At 50.4% G+C, this 25,037-nt stretch overlaps 2 protein-coding genes across 2 annotated transcripts in view; one reads left to right on the forward strand and one right to left on the reverse strand.

Annotated features, from left to right (window-relative positions):
- The window catches only part of C10H16orf96 (chromosome 10 C16orf96 homolog), a 29,857-nt gene extending 15,319 nt beyond the window's left edge, over positions 1–14,538 (reverse strand). Inside the window, exons 1-5 of the mRNA XM_074965663.1 lie at positions 14,037–14,538; positions 5,016–5,120; positions 3,822–3,902; positions 1,670–1,756; positions 506–659 (exon numbers count right to left, since the gene is read on the reverse strand). Of these exons, the coding sequence (XP_074821764.1) occupies positions 506–659; positions 1,670–1,756; positions 3,822–3,902; positions 5,016–5,120; positions 14,037–14,459 (850 nt within the window). The 5' untranslated portion in view covers positions 14,460–14,538. The remainder of the gene's footprint in view (positions 1–505; positions 660–1,669; positions 1,757–3,821; positions 3,903–5,015; positions 5,121–14,036) is intronic.
- A 4,195-nt stretch (positions 14,539–18,733) lies between these two features.
- CDIP1 (cell death inducing p53 target 1) overlaps positions 18,734–25,037 on the forward strand; it is a 35,374-nt gene continuing 29,070 nt past the window's right edge. The window contains exon 1 of the mRNA XM_074965664.1: positions 18,734–18,899. The gene's annotated coding sequence lies outside the window, so the exon portion shown is untranslated. The remainder of the gene's footprint in view (positions 18,900–25,037) is intronic.

Genomic DNA, 25,037 nt, shown 5'->3' on the forward strand with positions numbered 1-25,037 from the left:
AGCTCCCAGCCCTGCGAGCTCCCCGGGGCTGGGCTCCCTCTGCTTCCAACATCACCAGTAGGAAGAAAGATGCTGCATTCTGGACAATGCCCAGGCCCCAAGCCGGGATAGTCCCCTGCTCCGCCTCTCTGAGAGTCGGCTTCCCCTCCCCCAGAACTGGGCTGGACCCTGCAGAGACAAATCCTAGTTCCCCTCCTGTGGAGCTGGGCTGGGCCCTGCCAGATAGACACCCCCCCTGCCCCGGGTCCCCTCTCCTGGAGCCGGGCTGGGACCTACCGAATAGACCCCGACTCCCCTCCCCCAGAGCCAGGCTGGGCTCTGCAGGACTGGCAGGCTGTCCAGTCTCACTTGTGTCCCTCCAGGCAGTGGCTCTGATTGCCCAGTAGGAAGGAGTTGGTTGCACCCAGTCAGGTCTGGGCCCTTGCTGCCCTCTAAGGCCCCGGATTTCTCCTGGAAGACAGGCCCAACCCAGGGATGGGAGCGAAGCTGGATGCTGGGGCCTCACCTAGGTGATCCACTTGCTGCTTGAGCTCACTCTCCAGCAGGCTGATGCGGGTTCCCAAGGCTTCATGCTTCTCCGGCAGTTGGCACAGCTTGCTAAGGGCCTCCCTGACCGTGTCCCGTTTTGAGTCGAGGCTGGGCACTGGGTCTGAGGAGCTCTGAAAGAAAACACCTCCGCGCTGGTTTTATGGCAGGTTGGTTCCTGCAGACAGCTCAGAAAGGGGGTGCTGATCAGAGCTGGAGTGGGGGAGTGCAGGGGACTGGCTGGGGCAGTTGGGTCATGTTTGCAGATTCCAAGTTCTCGCTATTGGAAGAACAAAACAGCAACCAGTGTCCAGCAACCTCCTTCTGCCTTTGAGAACTGTGCCCACACTGGAGTTATTCACCTGGCCTCCCCAAACCGTAGGGGTCGGCTAATACAGACACTGATCCCACTCATCCCTTTACAGCATCAATCATGACACCACCCTGCATTACGGAGCTCAGATCAGCCAGGTATCTGGGCTAACCTTGTTGGTGTGCGGGCTCAGGAGTGTCTTGAGTGAGGATGCAGGCTGGTGCTGGTTGCTGCACGCCAGGGTGCAGGGTTGTGGCTGCTAGAGGTTCCCCATAGATTTCAGAGGCCCAGTAGCATAGGGAGGAGAGCGATTGGCTGGGGATTATAACCAACCCCTGCAATAATCCCCTGGGGGCATTACTGGATGTGCTGAGGAGTGGTCATCAAGGGGTGAGCCGATCCCAGCAGAGGGCATAGACTGCTGGGTTACAGGGTGAGTGTGTGTGATGGCAGAAGAGTTTACTGTGACCTAGCACACCCTGAGAGTCCAGAGGCTTCAACTTTGCAGCATTCTCTTCCCGCTCTGAGAGAGACACCAACCCTCTTGTGCCCTGGATTGGAGCCAATCAGTGATGAGACCCACATGATCTTGATCTCAGCATGAATCAGTACAGTAGCCTTGCCTCACCCTGCAGGCTCTTAAAATCTGATCAAATGGTGAACAATAACCCACAGCAAATCCAGAGGGAGCTGGCTTGCCCCATTCAAAGAGTTGTGATGGACACAGAAACACAATTCTCATTGCTCCCAAGATGCTTCCGCTCAATTCTATCTCGAGTGAGCCCTCAGTTCGAGATAAGGTCCACCAGGCAGGTGGGAATCTGCACCTACCTTGTCAGCGAGCGAATCAAAGAGAGAGCTCCACTGCACTATGTCCACCTGCTCGGGGAAAGAACTCAGCTGTGCCTGCATCTTGTCCTGCATTCAGAGGAAGAGAAAAGGAGCTGCACATCAGAGGGGAATGGCCTTGCACTTTATATCAGAGCGAGGGATGGGTAATCTGGGACAGGGCATGCAGGAACAAACCCAGTCCTGCCCCCTGCCAGACCCAAACCTCTCAGCAGGTTCAGCAATGGCATCATCCCCACAGTATCTTTCCCTTGCACATGGCCATGGAGTTCAGGTTCCACTTGGGACTGGAAGTGCAGAAGTACCATGATAGAGCCTGTCTGCCGGGGATCTCATTAGGCAGCCTGCTCCCAGGAGATTGTCAGCTCCATTTTGCAAGTTTAAGTGGTTTGGAGAGAGGACTGGCCCTAGGAACCGGTGGTCTTGTAAGGTGCCTGAGGGTGGTCCATTGGGGGCAGGTAGGCAGGGAGAGGCCAAGGTGCATGTCACTGCTCAGGGATGTGGCTGGAGGTGGTTCTCTGCAAAGGGGATCAGAGAGGAGTGGGAGGGGAACCTGAGACCCTTTCACGGTATGTGTAGGGGTCATCCCTGCTTGTGCTTCCAAGCAGTAGTTACACCAGAGAGGCATGCTGGGACACAGCACCCACACAGCAGGGCGCACCCTGAGCAGTGACACCCTTAGCCTGCTCTAGGGCCAGCCTCTGTTGCATAATTCTCCAAGCACTCCCCCAGCCGGCACCTCCTCAACCGGCAGGCCGATCGCCCACCACCCGCTGCCATGCATGGGGCTGTGCAGGGAGCAATGCTGTGCTGAATGCAACTGCCCTCCCCCGAGCCCCAGGCAAAGCGAGAGTTGATCTGAGCTGCTAAATTCTGAGCAGAATGTGAGGCCCAGAAGAGGCGTTTGTGGCTCACGGGCCATTGACTGAGTATGGCTGCTACAGCCTGTGAGCAGCAGGGGACGTTACTGCAGATGATCAGTGGCCAGGGCCCTAGGCCAATGCCGTTCTCAGGAGCAGAGGGTGGAGTGAGGACAGGATACACTCTGCACACTCACCCACTGAGTGCGAAGGCAGCAGGAGCCTCCGTCACCCTTCCTGTGGGCACCCTACTTACAGCTACCTGCACTGGAGAGGCAGGGTGCACCAATACTGCAAGCTGCCCTCCTCTCGGGCTGCACCTGCCGTGCCTCGGAGCACAGCAGCAGCGGGGCACAGGCCAGTGCTGGCAGGTCCAAACACCTTGAAGACAAGTCGGTTCCCCCACTGCCAGTGGGCGGTGTGAAGCAGCAGCATGAATGTTGACCAGGCAGCCTTTGGTATGGAGGCCTGGCTGTGCTGCCAGCTGCTCACCCGCACAGAGCCCGGCTTCCCATCCAACGAGCGCACAGGTAACATGGCTACTGAGCTGGCGACATCTACGCATCTGGACTGGCCAGGCGTAAAGACTTCCCCATGGGACTGTGTATATTACACACTGCACCTAGCTTGCTCTTTAGTTGAGCTGTTTGTTACAGATGCTATCACAAATACAGCCACTCGCCTGGCTAGGGAATGGAGATGGACTCCACCAGGGGAGGTGAACTTGTTGGTCTAGATTCTCCACTGGCGTAAATCATCCTCGTTCCGCCAAAGTCAGTGGAACCCTTATACACCAGCTAAGGATCTGGCCCATTGTTTCTAAAGATTGCTTTGGATTGCCTTTGCAGCCCTGGGTTGTTTGTGAGCTGCTCCCTTGCGCTGGGCACGGATAGTGCTGTGGGACTGGTCACCTGTACCACTTGATGTGGAACTCAGCGGCGTAATTAACCCTTCAGAAAGGCCACGCTCTGGCGTCTATGCAAAGGGCACTAAAAGTGCGGCATCACTAAGCCCTGTGCTCTGCAAGGCTGAGCGGAGTGGCCAGGGGAGTTGGGCAGCTTGCACTCTGCCCAAGGCTCTGAAAAGCTTATCTCCCAAGGTTCCCAAGCGAAGGGACCAATGCCCACAGTAAGGCTGAAGCAGGCTCCGCTGCTCCTTCGCTGGCTGTGGCAGCCCTGCCTGGCTCCTCCTGGCTACGCTCCCTGAGTGTGCGAGCCTTCTCCAAAGCCCATTGCCAGCAGGTTCTCTCTGACTCCCAGAATCTCCCCACTCACCAGCCTGTCCAGGATGGCTTGGATGAGCTGGCTCTGCTGATCCAGCTGTGCGAGCCGCTCTCTCATTTCATCCATGTTGACCTGTTAAGCAAACCACATCGGTGGAGGAGGGATAGCTCAATGGTTTGAGCATTGGCCTGCTAAACCCAGGATTGTGAGTTCAATCCTTGGGGGGGCCATTTAGGGATCTGGGGCAAAAATTGGGGATTGGCCCTACTTTGAGCAGGGGGTTAGACTAGATGACCTCCAGAGGTCCCTTTCAACGCTGATATTCTATGGCGCGATGTGCAGAGGGAATGAGTGGCCAGCGGTGTCCTGCCAGCTCCGCACTCCAGCCTGTGCCCTGGCTCTGGAGTGGCAAGGGAATACCTGACTAACTGCACATGAGCCTCGTGCCCGGGGCTAGCTGAGGCTCACTGATCTCTGGTTGCACACAGCATGAGAGGGCTGGAAAGGGCTGCACTGGGGCTGAGCCAGGCAGGGAGCCCAGTCTTGGGCTCCTCACATTAGCAGCTCAGCTCCTCTGATGGAGAGTCAGTGTTCTCTAACACTCAGCGGATCCCCTCCGGGTAATTCAGGAATGCCTTTGGCCAAGGACGCTGTATCCTGGCTTCACTGGTTGGATGGACGGGAGCTGGGGGACAGGGCCTTGGAGGGAAGGGTCCCGCAGGGAACAAAGCAGAGGGGCTTAGTCAGGAAAGGGGAACTGGCTTGCTTGAAAGACAATAAGCATGTAAAACAATCCCAGCAGGGGGCAGCCTCCAGCTGCATGTCAGCATCCAACTCTGTCAAGGGGGACCAGGCCTCGTGCTTGGCTCGACAAGGAAGAGCATGGACCAAAGTCTGAAAGGAGCCCCGTGGAGCAGCCCTGGAAGGATGTCAGTAGCACTGCAGCAAGAGTGCGCACGCCAGTGATCTCAGGGCTGTGCTTGGACTCAGGATTTCATGGCTACTTAATTTTGTCCAGTGGGGAGGCTTGGTGTTCCTGTGTTCCCCCATCAGAGCACCCAGGTCTCACTCCAACCCCCACCCCCTCATTTTTCTTTGCTATGGGGAACAGGAGCACAGGCAGGGAAGCCGGATTCCCTGCAGGCCAGTGCAGTGCTCCTGAGTCACCAGGGCGCCCGTTTGCTAAGAGATCTCTCCAAGGGCAGCACCCCCCGCCGCCCCTTTGCCATGGGCAGACGTACGTACTTGTTGGAAGTTATCCTTCAAGACCCCCAGCTCTTCCTGGAAGGTGTTGACAGTGCTTTGCAGGGAGTAGATGTTGGTGAGCAGATCCTGCAGCGTGTTCATGGCCTGGGGAAGTGAAGAGGACAGGGAAATGAAGGAGTCAGCACCAGCTCGAAGCAGACTGGGCAGGACTGGAAACAAGCCAAGAGTGCTCTGCATGGACAGTCAGCCTGACATGACGCAGGAGCCCACACTCTGCCCACCCTGGCGCCAGAGGGCCATACCCGACTTGCTGCCGACAGAGCCGACTACAGCCAACCAACCTCTTCTTTAACCCAGAGAGCAGCCGTGGAGACTCCAGGGGCCCAGAAAACAACGTTCTATCTGGAGCCAAGTAGCCTATCCTGGGATCAAGATGCAGCATTGGATGCTCAGATCTGTAGTTTCCATGGATTACACCTCTGTGTTAAAGGGCAACTGGGGCAAACTCTGTGGGAGACTCCCAGGTCACATTGTCCATCCTGCAGAAATTAAAGCGTGGCCACAGTTAAACTGGGGCAGAATACATCCTCGGGGGCCTCTGGGAATGGTCTGCTTCTTTACCTGGCACCACGTACTTATTACAAACAGCACCTATCAGGTGGTGAGAACTGTTGGAGAGTGATGAAGAGTGGTTCAATGAGCCCAGGGCTCTCCTGACTCTGTCACAGCCTGTTCTCTCCTCAAGTACAGCTGGAATAGCCATGCCTCCCTGATGGAAATCTGGCTTCCAGTTTTATCCTGGGGGTGCTGGGCTGTGATCAGGCAAGCATCCATTCCATCGCTCACGTTGATTCAGTTCAGCCTCTATGAGCCCAATTCTCATTTCCTCTCTAGTCATTGGTTTCCTCACACTGTAAGGGGCCTTATCATGGGCAGAGCAGTGTGAAGTGGTCTTCATGCAAGTGAGAATCAGACCCTACATCTTCTGCCAGGACACTTAGGAGAGCAGTGCTGTGCCCTAAGAGGTGTTAACCATCTCTGGCAGTAGTGATATTGACTATATGGATGAGGCAGCCTGTTGGCTGTTCTCCACTGGGGAGTCCCTCAGGGCTCAGTCCATGCAGAGCAGTCTCTCATGTACACAATACCCAGCAGAAGGCTTTGCCTAAAAACAATCCCCAAATCTAGTTTCCAGAAGGGATTTGATCTCTTCCGTCGGCCTGCTGTAGCTAGAATGGAGAGGACTGAGGCTCTGTGACATCATTTACACTCATGCAATGTGGGTCTAAAATGCTACCAAGCGAGACCCTTCTGTGCTGTCACCCCTGGATGGCACAGGTGTAAATGGCTCCATGGGAGAGAGTCCAGCCCCATACATTATGGTGAGTATGAACTGCTGTAGGTCAGAGGAGAATCAGGTCCTGGATACTTTACAACAGAGCTGTGAGGGGGGTGCAGAGACCCCACGCGGCGGAGGAAGGGGCCAGAGAGGTCCTGGGAGCAGGGCTTCTCCACCCCTCTGGCCTTGTCAATCACACAGGACAGGGAGGAGAGGAGACCTTTAAAAGGGAGGAAGCTGCAGTCAGTGAGGGGAAGGAGTGGGGTTGCCCTAGGAGTGACTTCTGAAGCTGTGGAGGAAACTGCCAGACAGGAAACCTTCCCTCTGCCCCAAGGAGAGTACAGAGGACTCCCTGGTAAGACAGACAGGCTGAGCCTGCCTCCCAGACTCAGCCAGAGCCATCGCACATGTGCTGGATTGTTGGCAGCACTGTAGATTTGCCACCCCCAGAGTGTGTGTGGGGTTTGTGACTTTCTTTGTGATTCCCCAGCTGGAGAGACTTAAGGAGGCCCACAAAGGGCAGAGCCCCCCTGCAAGGAGTGGGGAAGTGGGGCCTGGATTGTGACCACCCAATGGATGTTGCTTGGGAAGGGATTAAAGTGAAACTGAAAAAGCTGCTCATATAAGAGCAGCCACATGTAGGATCAGACTGGTATAACTGACTGATTCACTGGTAAAACTTCCCATGCAGACAAGCCCTCAGTGACTAGAGGCAGGGATCTGATTCTTCTTTCACGCTGGTGTAAATCAGGAATAACTCCCCCAGAGTAACCCAGTGTGAAACCAGTGCCCGTGAGATCAGAATCAGGCCCAGGCACTCCAAAGGCAAGGCTGTCTCTGGCCCCAGTCCTCGGCTATGACCAAGGACTGTACAGCACAGCTCAGCCCAGGGCTGGCTGGACATCGGACTGGTCCCCAGCCTAACTTAGAGCAGCCTGGAGGCTGTGTTAAGTTGTGCAAGCTAGCAATGGCCCCGAGGGATTGACCCAGCAGGCAGCAGTCAGCAGGGTGTGAGGCTGCCCTGATTGTAGTGCAAGGGCGGCATACAGCCTGGCTCTCTCTTTACTTCCAATTGCAATTCAAGGCTCTGATTCTGACCTGTCAGACCCCATAGCAGGCTGGGTGGCTCCTGCGTCGTAGATGTAAACATCAGGAGCAGGAAGAACCGAGCGCTCTCCGGGAGTTCACTGCTTCGTTGCCCTGCCAGGTCCAGAGGGCCCAGTGCCAGGCCCACCACAGTGCTCGGACCCAGGGGCAGTTAACTTTGGGGAATGCCCATCTCTCCAAGAGGCAGACACTGCCCGCTGCATTCCAGCGCTTCCTACACAACTGAGCATGTCGGACTCGGACTCGGCCGGGGTGCCTGGGAGATCGTTCGCTGTTAACAGAGCCCCCACAGCAGGACTCGCGAGCTGAGCTGCTGAGCATGCGCCAATCTTGACATGTCCAGGCTTGTGCGCCTAGCTAGCACTTGACACAGTGTCTCTCAGGCCCTGACAGGAACGCCATGGGGAGAGGTAGCGTTGCCAAGTCTCCAGGATTGTCCTGGAGTCTCCAGGAATTAAAGGTTAACCTTCAATTACAGATTATGTCATGTGATAAAATGTCCAGGAATATGGGGGTAGGGATAGCTCAGTGGTTTGAGCATTGGCCTGCTAAACCCAGGGTTGTGAGTTCAATCCTTGAGGGGGCCATTTAGGGATCTGGGGCAAAAATTGGGGATTGGTCCTGCTTTCAGCAGGGGGTTGGACTAGATGACCTCCTGAGGTCCCTTCCAACCCTGATATTCTATGATTCTATGAAAATTGGCAATGCTAGGGAGGGGGCAGGTGTGTGTGCACAAGGAGTTCTGACACTGCTTGGCAATCCCCCGTCCCCACCAGGACGAGTGTGCAATGCAGAGCTGCTCCATCCCATGGAGAGCTCTGGAAGCCAGGGATTGTGCTTCCCCACAGCACAATGGGGCGGGGGGCAATAATCCCTCCTAGAACTCCCTGCATGCTGGGGACTGCCCCCACCCTATAGGAGTGCGCAGCTCCCCTCTGCAGCCAGCCAGCTGGCCTGTGAATTGGGGAATGCCCTTTTGGGGTGGATATGCCCCATGGCACCATCAGGGGACAGGCCTTGGGCTACCAATGCTGTGGGGTGGCTCCCTCACTGGCCCTTGCAACATCCCAGCAAGCTGCAGTTGGAAGGCTTTGCAGGGCCCTTTAAGGCCACATCCAGACTAAGAAAACAGGCCATGTTTTCAAACATGCCCCCTGCTCAGGTCAACCCTGGGAGGAGCCTGGATTGGCTCCAGCCAGCTGTCACAGTGCTGAGACCATTGCCACATGGTCTCCTTGTGCTCCCCTGTCTTCCCCACTTGTTACTTCTTGTCTTGTACTGGCAGAGACTGGCTTTCTGTTCTGCGCCTAGCACAGTGAGGCCCCAGCCCATGACAAGGGGTCCTAGGTGCTAGGGGAATACAAATCAATAATAATTAAACTCAATTTGCCCTGCCTAGACTAGGTGCAAAGTTCTGTGTCAGTAGCAATTGCTCAGACAGACAAGCTAGCACATTTCCAAACAACAGCCAACCTGCTCCGAGAGACTGCGGCTAGAGCTGGCTGCGAATGATGCTTCTTGAGAACATTTTCAAAAAGGTTTTAAATACTATTGTTGGAAGGGAAAATTGGGCTGTTATTTTTTAAATCTCTCCTGCGCCTCCCCCTTCTTTCTTCCTTCCTTCCACTGGAAAAAAGTTTAAAAAAAAAAAAAAGAGTAAAATGGGGATTTTCGTCATTTCAATCCAAAACATTTAGAAAAATTTTGATTTTTTTTTCGGTTTTAAATTTTTCCTTTTGAAATTTCATTGGAAAACAAAGAGCTGTTGATTAAAAATGACATTTTTCTGCAGAGAGTTTTGTCATCCTCAAACCCCCATTTTTTGGTTAAAAAAACAACAACATTTTTTATCAGCTCCTGTCCCAAGCCGGAGCAGAGGGGCTGCCAGGGAGGGGCAGGACCAGGCATTCCCATGGTAACAACACGACAAACATGGAGCACACTAGTTACCTCTCGAGTCCATTGGTTCCGCAGGAGTGAAAGGTTACCAGGACCTGACCTTGCACCGTAACTGCCATTGACTCTGTGGGCACTGCAGGTGTTCAGCTTCTTGGAATCAAGCCACAGGTTGGCTGCACTCAAAAGTAACGAGGGCAGCTGGCCCAGCGCCAGATTATCAGCAGCTGCAAGAGATCGGACTGTCCCATGCCTGGGAGCTTCTAGCAACAGCAGCCCCTGTGCCATAATGCATTTACAGCTTACAGGCAAGCAAGTTCCACCCCAACACGCAGCAGCTGATTGCCCCGCACAGTTGGCCGTTCACACAGAGAGCTTTCCTCCCAAATGTCCCCTCTGGCCAGGCAAGGGGAAGCCAGAAACGTATCCCTCTCCTCTAGTTCTGATTCAAACAAATTAAATAAGAAATCTGAGCAATCACCTGCCCCAAGCCAGCACTGAACCTGTTGCATTAACCCCTCCTAAGGGCTCGCTAACCTTCTCTGCCCTGATGCTGCTTGTCCCCTACTGCCACACACAGGCAAGCAACAGGAGCAGGCTGGCACATCAACAGAAGGGGGGCAGCGAGCAGAATTAGTGTATTAGCAAGCAGAATTGTCCCAAATAAGGAGCTGACACAACAGCAATCCCTGTGCACCTGTGCCAATCCCCACGTTCGATCCTTGGGCAGCAGCTGGGTAACCTCTTTGTTTACACAGAAACAGCTTTCTCATATTCCTAACTTGGGAGGGAGAAGCACCAAACAAAGGGAGGCCAGCTAAGCACTGCAACAGGTCACCTGGGAAGGTCATGGCATCCTTGCCTTGTCACTGAAGGTTTTTAAGAACAGGTTAGAGAGACAAACATCTGTCAGAGATGGGCTAGGTTTACTTGATTGTGCCTTAGCATGGGGAATATCCGAGATGACCACTCAAGCTCCCTCCTAGCCCTATGATTCTATGACCTAGTGCTGCTATCAAAAATGCTTCCATTTTGTCCTTGAAATGTTTATTTAAAAACATAATAATACCAGATGTTTCTAGACTAGAGTGCCCTAAAGGATGCCTTTCCAGTGATATGCCAACTCTAGTATGGTGCACGTGTAAATCACTGCACCTACCACTGAAATGCAGCCACTGCTGGGAAGGAACCCAGCTGCAACGCCACACAACAATTTATGAGAAGACGGGAATGGGAATGCTACATCTGATTGATCTGACAGGAGATTTAGTGAAACAAAATGTAAAGTCCCAGGAAGTGGGTTTCTAACTGGCTGGAGTTTGACAGACACAGCTGAACATTTGTCAGCCAGCAAGGCCAGTATTACCACTAATTCAACACGGGCTTACGCTGGGATAATCATTTTAAAAGGCAAGATGACTAAATATGGCAATTACATTCTGGCCTCCATAAATTCCCCCTTTAGGTTCAAATGAATCTCATTTCCTGTCCATCCTAAAGTACTGTGTGATGTTAAGCAGCTGTCACTTTCCACCCCAGAGGTGGTTACATTTCAATGGTGGGTAAGGTCCTTGCTCCACATCCTTCAGTGCCTCACAGGGGTATTGTGAGTTGTAGTCAGTTAGCATTTTTGAAGCACAGCAAGGCCCTCAGGTGAAAGGTGCTATGGAAGTGCAGAGTATTATTAGTGTTGTGGCTTGCAGTATGTTTAGCACCATGATGTGTGGTTGTTGGTGTACTGGCTGTGTGCCCCTTCAGAGGGACAACTAACTGATGTGATTTGCTGCCTGGCATGTGCCCATACAAGGGACATCTGCCAGCTGCCAGACTGCGATGCTGACCCTTTGGTACCATATGCAGGGGGAGTGTAGGTCTGCGCTATTTGTTCTCCTACTGCCCCATTGTTTTACTCCTTTCTCTCGCCCCACCTGGCACAGCAGCACCACCTGTCAGCCATGGGGAGGAAGTGCACGCTCTGCCAAGGTGGCCTTACCAGGTGGCCTTCCTCCCCCTGCTCAGGGCACGACTGTCTGTGTGCTCCTGCTCACGCTGTTTCTAAACCCTCGCAGCTGAGTTAGAGTCAAGGAGGTGCTGCTGCACACAGAGAAGAAGTGGACAGAAGTGAATCTCTGTCCCCAGTGGAGAAAGGAGGCAGGAGAATGACCCTGCAACAGCACATCAGACCCATGTGAGGAAACGTCAGAACAGCCCATTACAGCCAGCCTGTCCCTCCTGCTAGGGGCATGGCAACCCATGAGCCATGGGACTGGTTGGGAATACAGGACAATTCTTATGCATTTCCTCTGGGAAAGCCTAGATTCATCCCCCAGGTAACCCCCACACACCCCTTCCCAAAAGGGAAATGAATGATACTCAAGGGGAACTGCAGAGACAGACCAAGGATTACATCAAGGGCTGTAGGTGGGATGAGGGGGCACCGGCACTCCCTCCCCCACTAACCTGGCCCAGAGGCAGACAACCCCACCACTGCTAACCTGGCTGCTAATCTGACAAGATCATGTGCAGAGGGCCAAGGAAAGCCCCTCTCCATCTGACCAGGAACAGGACAAGGAGATGGCGCTTAGAGAGCTCACAACTTTCCCTTGTTTCACGGCCTCAGCTACACCCTAACCAGGCAACTGGACTGGACCTAGAAAGAACAACTCTGTTCAGGCCAAGACTCCTGGAACAACAATGCTGGTCGGGGGTAAACTGCCTGCCCAGATGGTGAAAGGACACCAGCACTTGCTACCTGGACGGAAAGCCAAGAGGACCATGGGAGGACGGGGAATGGAGGATTCTGGCTGGGCAGCAACAGCTGAGCTAGTTGTGCTGCTTTCTGTCTGTGCAGAGCTCTGAGGGAAGGGGTTTTCTCTGACTATGCTGGGAAGGGGTTAGACTCTTGTGTTTTCAAACTCCCTTCCTGAGCCAGTAAATGAAGAACTTAGCATGTGGTTCTGCTCCGGGGAGGGACACGGTGACAATCACGTCATGGGGTCCCAATTGCCAGATCAAGTGGGCTCCATTTACAACTACAAAGATTTTTTTTCTGCCAGTCCTGTGTCCTCCCCGTGGGCTCCGAGAGTGACAGTGGGCTCCTTTCTTCTGCACATCAGTAGCAACAGTAGTGAGGATTTTGCAGGTAAATTATGTCCTCACAGGCTCTGATGATGATGCAGGAGGAGGTGTGGACTCCAACCCCTCCCACAGCCGAGCTGACTCTGCAGGATGGAGGGGAGAGGAAAGCACTAAGCAGTCATGGCTAGAAGATGATGCTGTTTTTACCTGGTCACATATCAGGGTGACATACTGCACTTTAACAACAAAATAAGCTGCGTTCTGAGCAAACTGAAATTCCCTGTGCAATTGCAACATGTTTTCTAGGTACAATGTGGCCTTTTAACATGAATGAGGTCTTCCAGGGTTAAGCCTGTCAATTTAACATCAGAGAACAGAATTAAAAAGGATCAGATTTTAGATAATGCAGAATGTCCCTCCTTGCCTGGAGAGTGACAGATAAGCTCCCGGGGTCAGGGTCTGACTCCCTCTACATCTGTGAAGGACAGGACAAACTGACAGTACTTAATAATGAAATAACACAGTAGTGATGGATAAAGAGAAGGTGCCAGAGGAACCGTCTTTCTCCTAGTTCTTTTCCAGCTCTGCCTTCAGTAATGTCACTCAAAGCACATAGGGGCTGCCAATTAACTACATGCTCAAGTCTCCTCTTCGACCTGTCACTCAAGACCAAATGCATTGCTCTTCTGCAGTGTGGGTGGACCACCACTTCCCAGGGAAGCTAACACTGCACTCTTGCCCTTGAACCCATGTCTCCAGAATGGCTGTGTGAATCTTTAGCTCAGGTCAGGAGATGATATGTCTTGGGGCCTGATTCCCCATCGCCTTGCACCTATAGCAGTCATTCCCACCAGTGCAGAGGGATGTGAGACCATTCTGATTCAGTGGCGTTTTATACCCACCTTACCCTGCTATCAATGATAACACAAGATTTGGGGCAGCAGAGAAGTGGGCTCTCTGGTTTCCTTGTCCAGTGCAGAGCCTTACCAGGGGCATGGTGTGTCAATGGGTAGAGGATCTTGGATCGCAGTAATGGCCTATCAATACTGAAGTGTGCTGTGGGGAAGGTCTAGGAGGGACCTTTCTCAGGGGTCACAGGCCAGTGAAGTCAAAAGCAAAACTGAAATGGACTTCTTAGGACGCAAGAGGAGCCCCCAAGTGAGTTATTGCTGGGACAGGCATAGCGAGAGCCTATTCTAGGGGAGCAGGGACTGAAACCCAGGTCTGGGTGTCCCATCTTCTTCCTGGAGTGGATTAACAGCAGTCTGAGGGAGTCTTCTCCTGCCCATGCTATGAAATACACCACATCAAACCAGTGCTCTTTAACTCAGTTTGATCCTTCCTCTATGATCTGGACCAAACTGGGCTGTAACCTGCTTAGATAAACCTGCATTAGTGCTGATCAGATTCCTAGGAGACATTTCCCCACAGGGTCCATGGCCTAATGATTCCCAACTGCACTCTCTGGGCTCCTGTGAACCAGACACCCCCTCTAGCTGGCTTTGTCAGGACACTGTCAGGACACTGGGTATGTCAGTGGCAGGAGCTGTAGGCAGTACGATTTATACCCAGTGAGGATCTGGCCCTGACAGACCTGAGAGAAGGGAAGCAGAAACTTTCCCAAAGCAGGGCTGTCTCACCTTAGTCATTCCTTCCTCGTTCATTTCCATCTTCTTCTTCAACTGCATCATTTGCCACATTTCCTCAGCGGGCTTGTTGAAGGGCTGGCTCCGGGCCAGCAGCTGTGCTGTGGTAGGGGGATTATTCAGATGGATCAGCTGACTTTCAACCCTTGTCAGCCTCTCCTGAAGCTGGTGAAAGAGCGAGCTGGATTTCCTCTCCAGGGGGACCTGCTCCTGGACCTGGCCTTCCGCTGTAAAGCTAGGGGCAGCCTGGAGAAAATCCCTCTCCTCCTGGGAGATCTCCTTCTTGATATCCTGGAGCTGGAGGTGCTCCAGCAGGCCGTGCAGCAGGACATGCAGGGCATTGAAGTTGACGTTGCCGAGCTCAGGCGTGCCAATCGCAATGTTCACCAGCTCCGCAAACGTAACGGAGAAGCTCATTTTTCGTTCAGTCTCTGACCTTGGGAGACCAGCAGCTGTGAGCACTGAGGTGGCCTTGATACAGTGAGGTTAGTTCCCAGGACCAGTCGTCCTAGGGATCCACAATAACACACCGTGATAGGCTCAAAGTTAATAAGTCATGGCCATGGGCATGTGATTGGCTTATGGGAGCATCGGTCTGGTCTGAGTTCTCCTCTGAAAGTTTCTGCTGGTTGCTAGGATACCAAGGAACGTGCTGAGATCTGAAAGAAGACGGACAACTTAAGAAACGTGGCGAGATGGTGATGAATGGGGTGAGTCACTGTGCTGTTTGGCCATGGACCAGGGCAAATCAGAAGCAGTGACACCTGGTACAGGAGTAAAGGAATGTGCTCTTGGAAGCAGGAGAGCCCGGTTGTTGAGAGCGTGAGGTAACTGTGGCTGGTTACCGAGGGATTCTTCTTGAGATTCCGTGCCCATCTCTCTTGCACCCAGGATTTTATTCGGCTCCTAGGGATGAAATACAAACCGCTGGCAAAGGCAAATCCCCCCACTCTGGCAGGAGACTTAGACTGTGTAATACACCCCGGGATGCCCTCCATCAGAGCAAGAGTGTTCGCCCCAGCAGCATGACCAGATTCCAGTGGGAAGGATTATATGGCACCTGCCTAAGCTGACCCTCATCATGTCAGCTGGAAAAAGATGCTCCTTGCTTTTCTGTCCTTGGCACGTCAGGGTAATTCTACCTTCCTGGCATCCAGGAAAGTCTCTGTTCTCAGGGCCTGCCTGGCACCCCAGTCACTTCTATAGAAACGGCTTGCTGGTCCTGGTTTCTGCAGCCCTCATCAGACTCTGGCAACCTGAGGGAGCTTCTGGCCAGCTGAGCCAGCAAAATGCCACAGGCTGGCTGAGAACGGGGGGTCCCTTGGGCCATGCCTCTCTGGATTGCCATTTGGCAGGATGACCCCCCTGAGCCACGCAGGGAATTGCCAAGCCCCAGCTTTTTTCCCTGGGTTATTATTTTGTAGCATCTAGGAGCCCCAGGCATGGCCCAGGGCCCCATTGTGTTAGGTGCTGTACAGACACAGGACAGGAAAGGCAGTCGCTGCCCCAGAGAGCTTAGGCAGTTTGTAAGTCTGCTCCCAGCCCTGCTTTGTGGCTGCAGGAAAGAGAGAGAGAGAGATTGTAAAGCTGTTTGGACAAGAGACTGTGTCTACCTCTCTGTTTATACAGGCTCCTAACTCAATAGGATCCTGATGCCATCAGATCCTCTAGGTAGCATAATAATAATTAATTGGCAGGCACCCTTTCCCCCTCCCCTCAAGCTCCCACATCCCTCCCCAATGCACCTTCTTGACTCCCACCTAGACCCCCTCTTTCCTGCACTCTCCTGTCCCCACCTCCCTGTAATAATTGCTTTGAAAAGCTGGTCATCCCAGAGCTGGCTGCATTACAAGGATGGGTGAAAGGGCCCCTCTCTGGCGTGGCGTGTTCAGGGATTCTCCTGGATGACAGCCACTACAAGCAACACATCTGGGCCAGATTCTGCCAGCAGTTAGCCCAGGGTAAATCTCGAGTCACTCAATGGACTTGACTGGAGTTGCCCAATGTAGAGTAACTCCAATGGAGTCAGTAGAGTTACTCAGATTTAGGCAGGTGTAACTGACAGCAAAGTCTGCCCCATGATCTTTACATAAAACCCAGGACTTCCTAACTTGTATTTTTAGCCTTGGGATACACTAACTCCAAAATACAAACCCTAATACAATAAAGAGAGCACCAGATTGACCGGTGAATTCTGCCTGATTTGCAAAGCAGCTTTACACCCAGCGCAACTGGTCGGCTGCACTGGGGTTATGGCTGCCCTGCCTCACCCAGCTCCAATCAGCAAATCTGCTGGCCCACTGTCCGTAGCTCAGTGGGCTGCATTATTATTTTGGTTTCTGCACAAAACAGTCACATTCCAGTTCTTCCCTGTAGGCTGTGTCTAGATGGCACCATGGTAAAAACACCTCTGTCCTGGATATATCCCCATTGCTGGAGATTTCCTGACAAACATAGTGAAGTCAAGAGCTAAGAGATCACATGTGCTTAGTCCACGGAGTGTAGGTCACAGCAGTCTGGGAATTCAGCATGGAAGAGAGCTAACGCCTATGAGTTGCCACCATACCCTCCCCACCCCCTTCCCACTTGTTTGTCTCTGCCATGTGTTATGTCTGGTCTTTAGACCATCAGCTCTTTGGGGCAGGGACTCTCACTTGCCACCTGTAGGTACAATGGAGTCCTGATCAGCTGGGCCTATAGGTGTCAAGCTGTCTGGAGTGGCCCAAGAAGGTGAGTGCCAACCTCACGGCAGTCTGTTAGAAACCATGGCACAAACCCCAAATTGGCTGTGAGTTCTTGTGACACAGTGCACCCAGCCCTTTGAGGCCCCTTGCTGGAGGCCCTACAGTCCTACCACACACCGCCCCAGGAAGAAGCAGCGAAGGTCCTCCAAGCCTGCCCAAAAAGGCTGCACAGAAGCAGCCAATCAGAGCACAGCAGGCTCAGTTAAAAGAAGCTATAGGGGCTAAGTAGGGCAGTCCCTGGCTGGGACCAGATGAGGAGGGGTGGAGGCGGCTGATATTCATATACAAATACCTCTGATGGCAAAGGAGGCATGTTATTAGCACAATCAGTATCAGAGTTGTCACGCCATAAACAATAATGGTGCATTTAACATCTTTGAGTCAGCAGTATAGTTTGTCCCCTCACTACAAAGAAAATGTATTTTTACCAAAGGGTAATTAACATGCATTAGCTATCCCACTGTAAAAACATAGTGGACACAGTGTATTTTAATTTCACCAAAAGACAAACTATACTTCCTGCTCACCAATGCAAAGGTGTAACACAATCATTTATTTTAAAAAATCCCTGATTTCGGCAGTACAAAACAGTAAACTTGTCAGAATGAAAAACATCACTTCAATGTATCATAGCAAAATATGTAACGTACATAAAAGGCTATAAATGTCAGATATGGATTTAGAAATATAAACAATTCAGTAGAAAAATCACCATCTATGTATGCAACAAGTGAAGTAACAGATGAGTAAAGCATGTTGTTCAGTGTCTGCAGGATGGGGGATTGGTTATACAAATAAGTATTTTTCATAAATTTTCAGTTAAAAGGGGAAGGAGGCGGCAGAATCACATGCTAGTGGCAGTCCAAAATAGTACCGAATATTATAGGAATGTACAAACGTTTTAGGTATATTGATTTTAGGATGCAGATTCTTTGAAAAAGAGTACTTGTGGCACCTTAGAGACTAACCCATTTATTTGAGCATAAGCTTTCGTGAGCTACAGCTCACTTCATCGGATGCATACTGTGGAAAGTGTAGAAGATCTTTTTATATACACACAAAGCATGAAAAAATACCTCCTCCCACCCCACTCTCCTGCTGGTAATACACTTTCCACAGTATGCATCCGATGAAGTGAGCTGTAGCTCACGAAAGCTTAGAGACTAACCAATTTATTTGAGCATAAGCTTTCGTGAGCTACAGCTCACTTCATCGGATGCATACTGTGGAAAGTGTATTACCAGCAGGAGAGTGGGGTGGGAGGAGGTATTTTTTCATGCTTTGTGTGTATATAAAAAGATCTTCTACACTTTTCACAGTATGCATCCGATGAAGTGAGCTGTAGCTCACGAAAGCTTATGCTCAAATAAATTGGTTAGTCTCTAAGGTGCCACAAGTACTCCTTTTCTTTTTGCGAATACAGACTAACACGGCTGCTACTCTGAAACCTGTCTTTGAGAAAGGTAACAGCAGAAGTATGATGCTGGTGCACCATCCACGACTCCGACACAAGAAAGCAAATAAAAACTATGTGTGTGCGTGTCTATATTTTTCAATTTCATAACTTTTGGTGCACAACCCATGACTTTTGAATTCTTGCGGCCGGCTGTCTATCTCAGGGTTATCCATCTTTGTAAGAACGACAGTGGAGTCTGCCTACAGACTAGCAGCCACAGAACCCCATGGGCCAGGCTTGTCCAGGTGTGTGGGCTCGCAGCGAGTGATAAGGGCAGTCAGGTGATCTCAGTCTCACCAGGCAGCTAAACAACAGCTGGACTAACCCGGCCCTAGAGCCTGGCCTGACCTTCACCCCGTGCGCTCCCTTTGCCCCTCCCCCGGTCGCCAGCTGGCTGAGTCTGACCCGCTCCTGCACAGGCTCCGCCCATCCCCCCTCCTCCCCTCGGATTGGCCCCGCGCCGCTAGCCGCAGGGACGCCGCTGTCATCCCAAGTGAGGGCAGAGCGGGGCCCCAGCTTCAGCGGATGTTACTGCGCATGCACAGCTTCCCAGTGCGCATGCTCAGTCACAGCAAGGCAGTACAACGGAGCGGATTCTCTTGCTACCTCCCGCCGCTGGTCTGTCAGGGGCCTCCCGCGCTGCCGCCTTGCTATCCGGTAGGTGGCGCGTGCGGCGAGGGGGGCCGGGTGGTTCCGACAACGGGGCGGCAGTGCCCCCTCGTCTCGGTGCCTGCGCCGCGCTCCCTCAACAGGGTTGGGGCAGTAGGGACTTGAGCGCTTCCCACAGGGTGGCTCCGCTCCCCGCGCGGGGCATGCCGGGGTCTGTAGTCTGGCCGGGCCTCGCGCTCCGGGGAGAGCCGGGAGAGGGGAGGGGTCGAGAACTACAACTCCCAACGGCCGCCGCGACGCAACCAACCTGCGCCTGTGAGGCAGCAAGCCTTCGAGGGGCCCGGGGCCGGCATGGCGGGGGGTCTCTGGGCGCCGCTCGGCAGCCAGAGCCGGGCTGGGGGGCGCCCCCGGGGGGCCTGTGGACTCCAGCGCGTTGCGGCACCACCTGGCGGCTCGCTGTGGAGCCGGCACTGTCCGGATCCGCGTCCCCCTGGGGCTGGAGCTGCACCCCCTGCCCCGGGCACAAGTCGGGGGAAAACTGCAGGGGCCGGGGCGGCTGGCGAGCCTGGGGCATGAGAGGAGCCGCTAGTCGGGTTGAGCTGTCTGGAGGATGTTGTTGGGTGTGTCTGCGGGGCAGGATCCCCCCCCCCCCCCCCCGCTGTGTCTCTGTTTACTTTCCTGTAAGGAACTGGTGAAAATCAACTGGGCTGCTGCGTGCCCTGTTAGCCCAATCCTTAAAGCATGACCCGGGGGGAAACGTTATGCAGGTCTTGCAGGCTCCTATCTTGTGAGGCAAAGCAAAGGTCAAGCTCCCAGCCACACACCCCACTTGTGATACACAGCCATAAAAATACTTTTTGCTTGTAGAGCTCCTTCAGTGTGAGCAGCATAAAGCGGTTTAGAGAAGTGGAAAATCATAAATAGGTGGAAACTGAGATCAAGTGTAAGGCCTTGGTGGTGCATGAACATTGTCTCATTTTAACAGGACTGGTATAGAATCATAGAAGGTTAGGGTTGGGAGGGAGCTCAGGAGGTCATCTAGTCCAACCCCCTGCTTGAAGCAGGACCAATCCCCAATTTTTTCCCCAGATCCCTAAATGGCCCCCTCAAGGATTGACTGTGGGGCAACTTCCTGGTGTGGATCCGGTATCAGAGTGCATGTACCAGTATAGAATTACATCCACACTTGGGCTTGTACTGGGATAACTAAATTGGTTTAAAAAAACTATACCCCTAACCAAAATAGTTACCCTGGTACAAAATCTCTGTGTAGAGCAGGCCTTAGTGACTTGCCCAGGGTCACCGAATGAGGCAGTGATATAGTCAGAAATGCTGTGCCAGAAGTCCTGATTTCCTGTCCTGTACACTAACAGCCGTCCTTAATTTTTAGCAAAATAGCTACTATATTTTCCATTCTGTCCATACACTCAATTCCAGATTTTTGGATTTTCATTATATTAAAAGATGTGCCTTGGATTGTCTCCCAAATATCTTGGATTGTAGTTTTCAGATATTTCCTGGTATGACTCATATGAAGGAAAGTAGGTACAAAATGTTGTAAGTGTTGGTTTCATGGGTATGAGACCTTTGATTAGAGATTTATATTATTACTGAGTTTGAAAGTGGTTTCATAAGTACAGTTTTTTTTCATGCACTAGTAAAGAATTCCACTAAACTTTTCATGAGTGCTTTGTAAATTGTAGCATTCCATGTCATGACAAAAATGGTTCACTTTTAACAGATGACAGACTTGGTTAAATGTGGTAATGTTTTCTTTGGTACACTTTTAAAACTTTATTTTAACTCTCATACAAGGTTTAAAAAAACCCTTCTTTATAATAGAAGTTATTCTGAGGCACTCATAACTCATTCAGGCGCACTTTGTGAACACTTCGAACATCAAGATCGTTCCCCTTTGGCATCCTTTGGGCCTAATATGCCAAAATATTTGGAGTTCCACTTTGACATGGCATTGCTCTGAGCTCACCTTTATGTATTTACAAAGAAGGCCTTCCCCCTTTTCAAGTAAACCTGAGTGAGCTGGGGTAGGAAATAACTGGGGAGAAAGTGGTGATTAGTTATTGTTAACTTGTAAACAACTGGTGATGTGCTCTACCCTTATACAAGATCCTGCTCTAAAGGTCTTTCAGTCAAAAATCTGTAATTGAGAAGACTGCAGGCCCCTATAGACACAGAGACAGGATTAAAACGACTTATTTTTTTCACTTCTTTTAGGTATCCTGTAAGAAGTGAATCTTTAGGAGGGGTTTGAAACCAGAGAGGGGCTGGGGAATGGTAAATGTGGTAATGGCACTGAGTGAGAGGAAATGAGTGGAGTCCTGCAATAGTCATCAATGGAGGAAGGAAGTGGGTGAAGTTCATGCATATAAACTAGTTCAGAGACTGTAGGCCAGAGCACAGTTCTGAAGGACTTAGAGTGAGAACAAGAGTTTAAACTTGATGTGGTGGATAATGGGGGAAAGAAAGGGAAGGAATTCAAAGATGGGCATGACATCATCTGAATAATTCTAGCAGGTGCATTTTGGAAACACAAGAGTAGTGATGTGAATATTGGGGAGACAGGAGGAGGAAGTTGTAATTAGTGGTGCCTGTTCCTTTTTTAAAGTTGAGGAGGGGGTCTTTCAGCCATGTTACTAACCCTGCACGTCCATGGCACTGGTAATTTCCAGAGCACACCTTTTAATTCTTTCACCCTGTCATATTGCAATGTGTGTGGCATAGGCAAATGCAGTTGTCTCATTTGTATTTAAAATGGGGGGTAATGTCAAATCTATATTAATTGCCTCTGATGTCAGTGCAGCTTCACAAAGTTAGAAGCCTGAAAGGGGGCAGGGGGTGAAGGGCCTTTTTTCTTTGATAGTAGAAAACTCAAAGGAAGGCATGAGTTTGAATCAGTTTGGGAAGTAGAACAGAATGAGTGTGTCTGCATTAAATTCCTCAAGCTTCTGTTCTAACCTATTGGTGATCCTTACTGGGTACTTTAGAAAGCAAAAAGCACTGAGGAACTTTATTATGTAAAAACTGATTTTTTGTTGTTGTTGGTCCACGTAGAAAATACTGTTAAAAGCGGTGACTAATGCACAACTCTTCCCACTCTGGGGGTGATTTGGTTTTGGAAGGAGATACGAGATACACAGTCCTTTAGCATGTGCTCTGATCCAGAGATATTTGGTTGGAATATATGTAGCAAAGAGGTTGCAACTGGACCCTTTTGGAGAAGTTCCTTTATGCCCTCTTAAAAGGCCTATATTAGAGTTATAGGCTATGTCAAGGTTCCTTCCCCACTCTGAACTCTAGGGTACAGATGTGGGGACCTGCATGAAAACCTCCTAAGCTTACTTTTACCAGCTTAGGTTAAAACTTCCCCAAGGTACAAACTATTTTACCCTTGGACTTCCACTGCTGCCACCAAACGTTTAACCGGTTACTGGGAAAGAGTTGTTTGGAAACGTCTTTCCCCAAAAAATCCTCCCAACCCTTACACCCCACTTCCTGGGGAAGGTTTGGTAAAAATCCTCACCAATTTGCATTGGTGACCACAGACCCAAACCCTTGGATCTTAAGAACAATGAAAAAGCATTCAGTTTCTGAAAAGAAGAATTTTAATAGAAGTAAAAAGAATCACCTCTGTAAAATCAGGATGGCAAATACCTTACAGGGTAATTAGATTCAAAACATAGAGAATCCCTCTAGGCAAAACCTTAGGTTACAAAAAGACAGGAATATCCATTCCTTTCAGCACAGCTTATTTCCTCAGCCATTTAAAGAAATCATAATCTAACACATATCTAGCTAGATTACTTACTAAGTTCTAAGACTCCATTCCTGTTCTGTCCCCGACAAAAGCATCACACAGACAGACCAAGACCATTTGTTTCTCCCTCCCCCCAGCTTTTGAAAGTATTTTGTCTCCTCATTGGTCATTTTGGTCAGGTGCCAGCGAGGTTCTCCTAGCTTCTTAACCCTTTACAGGTGAAAGGATTTTTCCTCTGGCCAGGAGGGATTTTAAAGGTGTTTACCCTTCCCTTTATATTTATGACAGGCTATAATATAGATAATTGCTATAATCTGAAAGAGAGTGTGTTGGGCTCTAAAGGAGTTTATTAAAATCTAATCTTTAAATGATTTTTGTAGGACCTAGAACAAAACAGAGTTTTGTCCTCCCCTGCTGACATCACTTCCAGAGTTCTGTGAACATGATGTCTGATGTGGCTGAACGAAGTTTGAGTTTGAGGTTGTGAGACGCTCTATTAGTTATTAAATACAAACAGGCATCTTAAGTTTAGTGTAGTGTAATGTTTGCCAAGTGCGAATAGGACAAAATGGCAGCCTGATAACATGGTGATTAGAATGAAATCATTAGAATGGGGGGTACATGCAGCAGTGGCAGAATTTACATTTTCAAGCTTCTAAACTGGCATACTAAACTGCTGGGTAAAAAACAAACCACGTACTTGCGGGTGCACTGCTTCCCCAGACTGAATGTGGCTGGGTGGTTGGTTGGATGGTTTTGTTTTTGTGACTGAGCTGATTCTGTTGTTCTAATCCCCTCCCCACACAACCTTTAATCATCTCTCCTAACTTAACTACATAGGAGGCTTGGACAGGATGTCCTGCTTGCACCCAAGGTGAGGAAGGGTGGTGAAAAGGTAATGGAAGCAAGCCTTGTGTTGCAGCTCTTAGGTAGTAAGATGATATCTCTGTATCTGTGACATCATAGAGGAAAGCTTTAAATCTAGTTCTCTTCCATCCCCCCTCATGGCGGAAATGATATTTTATAGGAAACATACCTATTGTATCAATTCCTTTTTTAATAGGCAAAAGGTTGATTAAGGGCCTGACCCAGCAGCTTTTATGCAGGCAAAGCTCACTAAAATAAAGCTGATTGTAGGATCAGGCCCTTGAGCACTTTTATTTTCAGAGAGCAAGTGTGTCAACTTCTGTCTTTTGATGCGATATTTACATTGTTCTTCTTGTGCTTTGATTTCTGACAGAAGTAATTTGTGATCATCTGCAAACCAGAAAGAAAGCAACTTGATTTTCATAAGTTATGTTCCCTTAAATGCAGAACAAAGCATAGGCCTTTTTCAGCTATTAAAATGAACCAATATAGTGTAGTTGCCATGATGGACCAGACATTGTTTTAGAAGAGAGACAAGGTGGGTGAGGTAATATCTTATTGGACCAGTTTCTGTTGGTAAGAGAAACTTTACACTTCTTCGGGTCTGGGAATGGTACTCAGAGTGTCACAGCTAAATACAAGGGTGGAACAGATTGTTTAGCATAAGTAGTTAACACATGTTACAATGGAGTATTCAAGGGTAAGTGGCTACAACAGCACTGTATACATATGTCATTTTATTACTAGTACAGAGAGTCCCCTGGTGGAGGGTTTAGAGAGCACCATGTGCACTCTCAACATAAAATTATGATGATGGAAACACTTGGCTGCTGTGCTATGGTGTCATTTTGGGGAAACATTCTCTATAGATATTATTGAATTTTAGGTGTGGTTTTTATACTGGTGAAAGATGCCTGTCTGACAGGCTTGGACTGAAAGCCTGTGTTTAATCTCAAGCCAGATGTAGCATGGGCAGTGAGTGATGAGACAGACTTCCTCCATGCTCCAAACCTGACCTGAAGGCACCTATTCTAGAACTAGATCTACATTAGATCTATATTGGAAAGGGTTTACTGGTGTAGCTATACTGGCAACCCCTTCTAGTGGAGATATAGCCTATACCGGCAAAAGAGTGCTTTTGCTGGTATAGTTTACACCAGTTTTATGAACAAAGTAAACTATACTGGCAAAAGCATTTTGTTGCTAGTATAACTGTGTCTACACTAGGGATTTTTGCCAGAATAAAAATGTCATATAGTAATGTCAGATAGTGGTGTGATTTTTTTAATCAGCAAAAGCTTCTAGTGTGAACCTGGCCTAGGTGTGAGTAGGTAGCTTGGTCTTTGTGACTCATTCAGTCCTTTTTCTCTGTTGGAGAGACTCAGAAATGCCGTTGTGTTGATATTTTTGTAACATGTACACCTGGCTGCTGGGAACTGGATTGTTCGCACAGGCAGCCTTCCAGGATAAATATGGTCACAGTCATTGGTCATCGCCAGTCTTGGCTGGATTTGAGCCTGTGATGTGCTCACTAACATTAAGAA

Source organism: Natator depressus, chromosome 10, assembly GCF_965152275.1.
Source record: "Natator depressus isolate rNatDep1 chromosome 10, rNatDep2.hap1, whole genome shotgun sequence".
Classification (NCBI taxonomy): Eukaryota; Metazoa; Chordata; order Testudines; family Cheloniidae; genus Natator; species Natator depressus.